The sequence below is a fragment of the Aspergillus welwitschiae genome (genome assembly GCF_003344945.1).
Source record: "Aspergillus welwitschiae strain CBS 139.54b unplaced genomic scaffold BDQ94scaffold_148, whole genome shotgun sequence".
Classification (NCBI taxonomy): domain Eukaryota; kingdom Fungi; phylum Ascomycota; class Eurotiomycetes; order Eurotiales; family Aspergillaceae; genus Aspergillus; species Aspergillus welwitschiae.
The window spans coordinates 511-10,702 of record NW_020798842.1 but is presented as its reverse complement, the minus strand read 5'-3'; the positions used below and the strand labels follow the sequence as shown (position 1 = coordinate 10,702).

The 10,192-nt window shown below is 49.3% G+C and overlaps 3 protein-coding genes across 3 annotated transcripts; all 3 read left to right on the top strand.

Annotated features, from left to right (window-relative positions):
* Window positions 1–5,044: 5,044 nt before the first annotated feature.
* Window positions 5,045–6,691, top strand: BDQ94DRAFT_164604 (BTB/POZ domain-containing protein; the record flags this gene model as incomplete). Its single annotated transcript, XM_026770066.1, has 5 exons — window positions 5,045–5,172; window positions 5,226–5,352; window positions 5,419–5,975; window positions 6,102–6,135; window positions 6,209–6,691. The coding sequence occupies 5 exons, from the start codon at window positions 5,045–5,047 to the stop codon at window positions 6,689–6,691; spliced, it is 1,329 nt and encodes a 442-aa protein (XP_026619313.1).
* A 778-nt stretch (window positions 6,692–7,469) lies between these two features.
* On the top strand, window positions 7,470–7,995 carry BDQ94DRAFT_29076 (uncharacterized protein). Its single transcript, XM_026775412.1, has 2 exons — window positions 7,470–7,784; window positions 7,833–7,995. Exons 1-2 carry the CDS (start codon window positions 7,553–7,555, stop codon window positions 7,919–7,921), a joined length of 321 nt encoding a protein of 106 aa, XP_026619312.1. The 5' UTR covers window positions 7,470–7,552; the 3' UTR covers window positions 7,922–7,995.
* Window positions 7,996–9,490: 1,495 nt separating this feature from the next.
* BDQ94DRAFT_155779 (uncharacterized protein) lies at window positions 9,491–9,882 on the top strand. The gene has a single exon (XM_026768535.1). The coding sequence runs from the start codon at window positions 9,557–9,559 to the stop codon at window positions 9,791–9,793; it is 237 nt and encodes a 78-aa protein (XP_026619311.1). The 5' UTR covers window positions 9,491–9,556; the 3' UTR covers window positions 9,794–9,882.
* Window positions 9,883–10,192: the final 310 nt, after the last annotated feature.

The window sequence follows — 10,192 nt, the reverse complement described above, 5'->3', positions numbered from 1 at the left end:
TCCTCCGACGGAACAATATGTCGTATCGAGATCGACAACGTTCCATATTGCTCCTTCTGCCGGAAACCTTATCACGTGGACTCTGAATGCTTCAGCAAGAACCCAAGACTGAAGGAGCAGAAGAAAGACGGAAAGGGCCATAAGTCAAAGCCAGGAAATTCACATACAGGCGCACGCAAGTCGCAGAAGAGGCGGCTCTCCACGGATGATGAAGATGACGATGCAGGTGGCCCAAGGGATCCAACGAAGCCCACCTTCATGGCGACAAACACCTCCGGAGAAGATGTTAATAGAGCATTCGGAAAGGATGTTGAAGGCAACTTCTCCCTGTTCGACCACATCCCCTCAATGATGGCTACAAAGACCCTCTCGATCCGTGATGCGTGGATCGTTGACAGTGGATGTGCTCAGCATGTTTGCAATAACGCCTCGAGATTTGTAAAAATGGACAAGTATCATGGACCACCACTGAGGAGTGTCGATACCTCAACGACTCCCTCGGGAGTGGGAATGGTCAATGTCCTATGCAATGTACGAGGCAGAAGGAAATGGCTTGTGCTTGATAATGTCCTCTACGTCCCATCTGCACACGCAAACCTCATATCAGTGCTCCAACTTTTCAAAAGAGGAGCGAAAATCGAATTCTCAAGCCAAAGTGCTAGTATTCGCAATAAGTCAAACGGAAAGAACCTATACACTGCCAGCCAGTATCATGGCGTCTACGCACTCAATTTGTGGACAAATCTCACCTTTCCATCCTACCATATCAGTCCGCAAATGACTCTGTGGCATAACCGCCTAGCTCACCTAAGCGACGCGAATCTACAACGGCTTAAGAAGCAGGCCCACGGCATCCGGGACATGGAGCCACGTCAGCCATGTAACCCATGCCTCCAGGGACGAATGATTGAAAAGCCCCATAACCAGTCAGGACGGAGCAGAAGAGGAGAATACGCAATGGAACTCCTCCATATTGACGTTGCAGGGCCATTTGATGAGGGCCTGGATGGTAGCCGTTACTGGCTGACGATCGTCGATGATTTCACGGGGTGGATCGAGATAATTCCTATACCACGACGACAAGAATTTGTCATAGAATCACTACGGTTCTTTCTTGATCATAACGAACGCCCTGAACACAAATGTAGACGAATACGCCTCGACCGGATCCCTGAACAAGTGGGAGAAGAGATGAAGTTCACACTGTTCTCACGGGCAATCCAAGCTGAGGTCACAGGCGTTGATCAACACCAGCAGAATGGGGTTGCTGAGAGAGCCCACAAGACAATTTATGATCGGGTTGGGCCTACGCTAGCACATGCGAGGCTACCACCTAAATTCTGGCCAGAAATTGCTCGAACCGCAGCTTTTCTCTCCAACCGGTCGCCGTCATCAAAGCACAACATGACTCCGTATCAAGCATGGTACGGCGACAAACCGGATCTATCACGGCTCAGAGTTATCGGATCCAAAGGGGAATACTTGATCCCCCCCAAGCAGAGGAAGAAGCTCACGGAGCCGAGAACAAGGCCATGCATCCTACTAGGCTATGAGGGAAATACCAACTACCGTATCCTGCTGGAAGACGGACGAATCGTTGGGACCCCAAACGCTGAATTTCATGAAGTCCTTACAGCTCCTTCCACACAGACCAGAGAAGATGTGGTGGCCAGACGAGACGGCTTACCTGTGGTAACGGCTGCTGCCGCAGGGGGGAGTGAGACGGTGGGACTAATAAACCAACCGTCGGTAGGCATACGGCAAGCATCCGTGCCCGCCTCTGGGCGCCAATTATCGATGGCACCTCCAGAGCGAGCCCTACCTAAGTCGAGGAAAGATATCTCGCACATACTGCCTCGATCGAGTAACAATAACTCACGAGTGCTAACCCAGTCGAGTGACGAAGACTCGCAAACACCAGCGTTGTCTCAATCGAGTGACGATGACTCGCAGCCACCTGTTGCTGTACAGGGAGACAGGACCTTGTCGCCTACACGGAGTGACGATACCTTTGGACCATTTGCAGATGATTTACAAGACATCGTCCAAAGGAATGACTCACCACCCGGCGGCGACCAGCAACAAGACGACGCTCAACAAGGTCTAGTTTCAGGAGAATGGCAACAATATCCAGAACTCCAAGTTGACCACCCAGTGCACGAAGTGCGACAAGAAGCACTAGAACACCATCCTGAACTTAAGATTCGCGCCCCGCAGGTCACGCTGGACACTCCTAGTGACAGCGAAGAAGAGCTTGCGTTAATGAATATATCTGAAGAGAATGTCATCCCAACATTCCTAACAGTGGCTGCAAAGGAAACAGAACCTTTTGAACCAAGGACTCTGCATCAAGCGAAGAACGATGGAAGCTGGCCCGAGTGGGAAAGAGCAATGCTTGAAGAAGTGAACTCGCTCAACCAAAACAAAACGTGGGAGCTTGTTAAGCCTCCACAAGATCGGCGGATCCTCAGTGGAAAATGGGTCTTCAAAGTCAAACGAGGACCGCATGGCGAAGTCATCCGCTACAAATGCCGATGGGTAGTGAGAGGCTTTACAAAAGAAGAGGGGATCGACTATGACGAAACATTTGCCTCAGTGGTCAAGCCAATGAGCTACAAAGCTCTATTCGCAATCGCGGCGGCCCTAGATCTCGAGATCGAACAGATGGATGTCAAAACGGCTTTCCTGTATGGGTACATAGACCACGAGATCTACGTCGAACAGCCTCACCACATGAGCGACGGCACATCTAAGGACTGCAAACTTCGAAAGGCACTGTATGGCCTCAAACAAGCTCCTCGGATTTGGTACCAGACCCTTACAAATTTCCTTCGGAACCTCGGCTTCGAGCCGATCAGCTCTGATCTTGGGATCTTCATCCGGAGCAATATGTACATCGCGGTGTATGTCGATGATCTCCTGATCGTGGGGCCAAGCAGTGCAGAAATAAAGAAGATCAAATGGAGCCTCCGAAACCGCTTCCAAATGACAGATCTAGGACCATGCAGTTACTATCTCGGAATGTCCGTTCAGCGAGACCGTCAAAACAGGATGCTCTACCTCAGTCTAGAAGCGTATATTGACAAGGTCGCTCACCAGTTCGGAATCAGCAGCGGCGCTCCCGTCAGCACGCCGATAGAAACCTCACCACTTCCCGAGAACAGTCCGGGATACAACTGTTCCCCAGATCGAAGAGTCACATACCAACGCATTGTCGGATCCCTAATGTACATCATGCTTGGGACTAGGGGGGACGTCGCGTATGCCGTCTCAATGGCGAGCAGGTATCTGGCAAATCCCGGACCGCAACACATGAATCTCGCCCGACGCATCTTGCGATATCTCAACGGCACAAAAGGCCTCAGGCTCACGTACAAAGGTCAGCCCCAGATGCTGAAAGGCTTTACAGACGCAGACTGGGGTGGATGTCGCGACACCAGACGATCAACAGCTGGATATCTCTTCAATATCGGGAGTGGGGCGATCAGTTGGCAATCAAAGCGCCAAAGCGTTGTTGCCCTCTCGACCTGTGAAGCTGAATTCCTAGGCCAGACACAAGCAACCAAAGAAGCAATCTGGTTGAGAAGACTTCTTAATGAGTTAAACATGAGCCAAGGAAAAGCCGCAACGATCATTTGTGGTGATAACCAAGGAGCCATCGCTCTGTCCTCGAACCCGCAATATCATTCCCGTACGAAGCATATGGAAATCCAACGCAAGTGGCAAGGAGAGGTCCAAGACCTCGGAACAGTAGAGCTAAAATACATCCCAACTACTGAGCAAATTGCTGATGGGTTCACAAAGCCTCTTGCGCGAGAACGATTTGAATGGTTTCGGAGAGGGCTTGGCATTGAGTGACACCGCCCGGCTTGTGGATCTCGAGCAGAAACTACTGGACGGGTACCCTTTCCTTCTTTTCCTTTTAAAAGGTTTTTTGAAGTTTTTAATGGGGCCCTTCACCACCGTGATGGATGGTCACTGGCAACCTTGATGGTGGTTGCCATCGAGTGGGAGTATTGAGTATCACGGGTGGCTGTGTTGAATATTATGGTGGCTGAACCTTATGGCAGGGATTGGGAAATATATACGAGGCATCCCGCCCCTGTAAAAGATAAATCCAAGAAGTCAATCAACACGAATCGACCTCACTGTCACTTATCTCAACAAAAACTGCGGGCAAGGGAAGACTGCGGGCAAAGAGAAAACCTAGGCTTGTCGACTTAGATCCGGAGAGGTTTCGGAGCTAACTAGCTGGGCTCCAGAAATGCCTAAGCAAGCATTGGGCGCCAGCTTGCGCGTGCATGTCTGCCCAGCGTGTTGAGAATCAAACCCGAGTACTATAACTGCGTGCAGGTGGCCAAGAAACGAAGAGGATAGTTCTCACATGTATGTGTAGAGGTGCAGTATTTCCATAGATTCTTGCGACACATGAAAGGGACTGCGTCGTATCACATGCTGGCATGGAGTGACCAATGAAAAAAAAAAAAAAAAAAAAAAACCAATGAAAAAAAAAAAAAAAAAAAAAAACGGGCGATTGGTGGGGTCACACACGTAGCCGGTCAGCTCGGGACAACTCACAATAGCCGCGGTATAAATCGCCCTTTTTTGCAAGAAACCCAGTTGGCTTCTAACATATTATAGACTAGAGAACATTAAAAATTCCACTCTCTTCTTGTTCCGACTGCTACAACAGGCTTCATGCCCCAAATGAGCAGCATACTATGGATCCTGAGCGGATTCGGGGTCGGTATTCGTAGAGCAACCGGGTACTATTCCATGGTCTTTCTGACCTTACTATGTATGCCATTACTATTGGCACAATCTGATGGCGATGGCTGATGCATGGCCACGTCATGCGAGACCTACATATGCCATCCCACCGGGCAAAGCATCGTACCAGCAAGAAGCTGATGACCGAATAAATTCCTGGGCTCCCACATAGCAGCTGATGTTCGCTTGTTCATGAATAGCGGCAATAATAATCTTTTCTTTTATTTTCTATAGGATCCACCTTCTCCTATCTGAATAGATCCACGAGCCCTTGATGCCGAAAGGAAGAAAAAAACAAGGAAGATCAGCAGTATCCAAACCCGCTGATACAGCTGTTGTACCTACGGAGCCTGTTTCTGCAAACGAACAAATTATCAGAAAAATGAAAGACCTGGTCCTTAGGTTAGATACTACGGTTAGTAATCTTGTCTCGTACAATTACTGATATCCATTAGTCAATTTCTCAATCCGAAGTACAGCGATTTGTCCATTATTTGTGGTGATGAAGTCTTTCCAGCCCATCGGAACATTCTCTGTCCCCAATCAAAGTATTTTGAGGTCGTTTGTAGTAGTCGCTTTAAGGTGAGATACTTGTCATACTCCAGTTATTTTCGGGTGCAATCATGAAATTGATATAGAAACTCGTAGGAAAGCAACGGCGAGATCATCATCGAGAATTGCAATCCTGTGCTCATCAAAAAGACACTCGAATTCTTGTACACGGGCGACTATACTTATGACGGTGCTCCAATTACCCAAGCCCACCTGAACTCAAAGAATAGTTCTGAATGTTCGCCCGAAACATGGGCAGAAAATAATTTTGAGCTAGATGCAGACACTGAACAATATCCAAACCCATCACGAAAAACCAATTCTACTGATTCCCAAAATTGTCAGGCCTTCTTCCACGCTCAAATGTACGCACAAGGTGATTATTTTCAGATCAACGAGCTTAAGAAGAAAGCAAAGGATTACTTTATGAAATCTTTCCTGGAACATCCCGACCAAGATTCATTCAGCTCCTCCGTCGTTGAAGTTTACAGTTCAACAGGGGAGCACGACCGTGGGCTCAGAGATCTTGTTGTCCAGCTCACGACGGATAACCTCAAGATTCTGAGGAATGGGGATAATCCTATACTCTGTGACGGACTTTTAGAGTCTGTTCCCAAATTTATGCTGGAGGTCTGTCTTTCGACCTTGGACAAGTGTGCTGAATATCAGAGGCAGCGGTATGGATACTACTAGAATGTTCATTGTAATGCACGGAAGGGTCTCGAATAATGTGCAGCTGCTCAACTTTTTATTTGATATTCTACTTTATCTGTTTATAGTAGGACAATGCAGGGCTTCAAGTACCAAAGAGGAGTGAGTAACGGTGGTATTTCAAATTAGGAAACCTTGACTTATAGCCATTGCGATCGTACAACGTCGCGTATAGAAGCATAAAGCACGAGGTGTGGCGGCTGCATTCGTCTTAGACTCAACAGAGGACACCTCGTCAGCAAGACTCTGTTATATTCTCCTAGCTAATGCCGTAGCTCAATTTATCACCGCAGCGCTGACATGGTTCAGTAGTGGGCCTTCTCTTGGGGGCTTAGTGGGGCGGATTCTCATTGGTTACGAAACAGCCCTCCGCAGTCGGCTTTGCACCCCATACCAAGGATTTGCTGATTGGCCTCCTCACTTGACAAAATGGGTCACTGCGTACATCCCGCAGTGCCCTCACTATTTCTCGGTCTCTACCGCTGCGGTCCGACGGCAAAGTCCATGTGGCGCTAGTACTGTATCATTCGCAGGGAAACGGGGCAGGGTGGATTACGCGGGGATGGATGGCCCTTTTACGAAGGAGGGAGAAAGTGGAGGGAGAAATGAGGGAGAAATAGAGACAGAGCCCTATTATTCGATCGCATATGATTCCTAATATCTTGGTACCTCCAATTCTACCGCAGGAAATTCTTACTGATGTCAAATGGAACAAGCCAATCGACGATTACATTCACTTTGATCTCCATGATCGATTCGAAGAGATATCTCATTATTAGCCCTCCGCAAGTTTTTAGAACTGAACAAGTACCACTTCCTGAAGACCGTCGCAGCTGCCGGATAAGTGAAGTTCTTGCCTCTGTCATTGACGTGTAACACTTGGACGGTGTAGTTAAAAAGCCGAAGCGCCGGTGTAGACAAAAGGTTTGGCAAAACGAGAGCTATAGTTGATAATGCTTGAGAATAGATGTCTCTTTACAAACATTAGAACGAAGTGGGAAAATTGGAATTCGAAAGGCTTTAACGCTTTTCGGCAAAGACACAGGTCATTATTCTAGGTCAATTTGCAGGCGGACGGCAAACACTGGTTTCGCTTCTATCAGTATATATTCAAAGGAAAATAAACGAATAAAGGCAATATCGTCGGGTAACATAGTAGAATACACTAAGATGCGTGTTAAGTCAATAGTACCACCAAGAAGTATTCGTTGTGACGGTTAGCGGGGCGCCAGAAACGGCTCCCATTGAACCGCCGTTCTGCTCACCACCACCGCCTGTCACATACGGAAGTACGACTGCCAGTTACGGTATAGCGCGGTCCGTTTTGGGCATCGCGCCGCTTCTCGCCGCTTTTGCGTCCTTCGCCTGCCGCCTCAAGTCTCCCGCACGATCTATATGAGTCCGGCACCTCTCCCTCGAAAGACGACGCACTTTCTCTTCTTTGTTCCTCTCTGCCGTCCGCCTCAGCCAGGGCACCGCCCCTCCCAGAAATGCCGTGTTACCCGAACATTTCCCTTATATGGTATGGCGCCGTGCGCTTCCCCTCTTTCTCGCCCCCCTTTCGGCTACGCCGCATCGCCCACGAATGCCTGGAAAGGAATGTCCAGCCGTCACTTCGTCTATGTCTGAGTTTCTGAGCTATCTCCGTTTTTCCCGGTCAGGCATCTTCTCACATGTGGGTGCCTTTTCCATGCTGAATCCGCAAAATCATGGCCATTTGCGGCGCGCTCGTGCATGCATTTCATTGGCAAGTATGAATGTCTTGTCTTATTCAATCCCATGTTAATCTTTAAGTCCAGTTGTCGCATGGCCCCTTCGTCTATATTGCTTTGGGACTCCGGCCAGGGAGGGAATTCTGTGGTCTAGCGGACTAGTTCCCTCTCTTTGAGTCTACAAGCCAGGAGGCCAGCTAGTTCATCTGGCCTGGGTTGCATGTCATCCCATCCATCAACGCGTGCTTTCGACCCACTGGAGTTGATGCCGTTCGATGTGAGAATGGGCTTTTACAACCCGCCAATGGCAAAATTGCCGCATCCTTATCCGTAGTCTGTGTGTAATAACCGGGGCTTCACATAGGAGGCTTGGAGGCAACATGCTAGCCGCGATTGGCTGGGAGCTCTCAATTCCAGCGCTCGTTCGAGGATCCTGATTGAGGGTGGGTACGCCAGCCGGTACAGAAGAGATTCCAAGGTGAGAGTCTTTTCAGCTTGGCATACTCTCCATTGCGCAAGGCCTCGTTGAGAGGACATATAAGGATGCGCGAAGGTCGCAGTGTTACTGTTCGATTTTCTCATTAGCTGCACAATTCCCCTATCACTTGACCCTGTCAAACCAGACCCCTTCCCCAATTCTTGTCTACGCTTCCCTCTCTTCATTGACCATACCCCTGACCTTCATAACCGGGTCCGAATATTCACAGAGTCAACCCTGCTAAAAGATCCGGATATTCCTGTTTCTTGCAATATGTTGTCTGCATTTCACATTGAGAACTTCAGGCCATGGGCTTTCCCTTCTCCCACAAAAAACCCCTCTACCACACAACCTGCACTTCCCACACGATTTCCTCTACCCAAGCAACATCTGCCTTCCAATTTCCCCCGTTTACACAGTCCGTGTAACAAATCTTCTGCCCTTAAGCTTTGTGATGAACGCCCGGCCACGAACTTTGCCATTGCCCAAGCATCCACTCCCGGCGCGGCCGCCAGCCGATGCTTGCGTAAACACGAGTGCAAAAGGCCCCCCATATAAATTCTCTGGCTCCCGACTGTCACCACCGCAAACGCCTATATCGTCATCCGACACTTTACCTGATGCACGACAACCAGAAACGCCCGAGCGATCTGTAGAGGATCGTGAAGGTGATGTGTCACACTCGATCACGCTGTGGGATGGTCAAAATGCCACGAATAGTCTGACTGACGTGCCGGCCCTTCAAGTCATCGCCCCATCGCCCAGCACGCTCAGTTCGGAGCACAGCCCGCCATTGTCTGACGAACACGATGGCATTCCAGTTGACCCGGTTATTCTCGCCGACGACGGATTGTGGATGATTGGAGAATTGTAGTCCTTGCACCCGGAAACCAGTTCAGTTGGACCAGAGACGAGTTTTCCGTATCCTGACCCCCCGGTCGCTCTGTGTGACACATCCGTTTACCACTCAGACTCCGACACACAAGCCAAAAGGCAGGATAGCGATCATCAATCTATTAGCCCACACGGCCAAGGCCATACGCAAACACCACACGACGCCGCCGAAGCCAACGTTCCGTTGCGTGATATCCCGCCGGAGCCCTCCACCAGCAGTCAACGGTCGAAACTAGGCAAGCGAAAACTGCAACTGTCGAGTGAACAGCCGTGAAAGCGGGCCCGGCATCCTATATCCGGCTCAGAGGAAGGCACGTCGCTTGATTTTGATGCACTTCTTACTATCTTTTTTTCTACACCCTTCGGCGTACGTGTACAATTTTGCAATTAGATATACGCAAATATAACATCACGCGCTTTCGATAAACCGGACACAGCAATGTCGGAGGACAAAGGCGAGAAGCCAGCAGGTGAGATGGACCATCCCTCTAGTCGCCTTGAGCACCATGGAGCCTCCAGAAGAGGCAAGGAGTGGTCCTCTGAAGAGGAGGAATTCCTGAGGGAGCTAAAAAAAGACACGAGCAAATCCTGGCCAGAAGTGATAGATTGTTCTCGAACCGATACCCGGGCAGAAGCAAAGGCTCGATGCAAGTACGCTGGTATACAAAGGTCCTAGGACACAGCGCGGTCGGCCAGTGTGCACAAGGAACTGTATCTGATTGACAGATTCTTTTCTCACGCGAGTGCCGTTCTGAAATTGAGGCGGCGAATAGGCGAAGTGGGGACTCATGCGAGACCGGAACATGCATCTTCAGCTATAAATCTAATGCTTGCCAAATTTCGTTGACTAGTATGAGACAGTCGATATCCCTAATGTTAGTGCTCAGTTGTGCCCGATCATTTCGCCGAGCGCAACAACGCCAGTAGGTGGACTAAAGTGTAATTACCAAGTACAGACCTGCCCAATTCTCTACTGTTTAGCTCCTTTTTCTTCGGCTGCTTATTTGCCGGGTTATGTGTTTATCCCACTACGAAATTTGGGTGTTTGGTGTTTGAGAGTGTCGAGGTCTTGAGC

Coding starts and splice junctions, on each gene's coding strand:
- BDQ94DRAFT_29076 (XM_026775412.1), top strand. CDS start 7,553: ATGGTATGGCGCCGTGCGCTTCCCCTCTTTCTCGCCCCCCTTTCGGCT. Junction 7,785..7,832: donor TGCATGCATTTCATTGGCAA/GTATGAATGTCT, acceptor CTTTAAGTCCAG/TTGTCGCATGGCCCCTTCGT.
- BDQ94DRAFT_155779 (XM_026768535.1), top strand. CDS start 9,557: ATGTCGGAGGACAAAGGCGAGAAGCCAGCAGGTGAGATGGACCATCCC.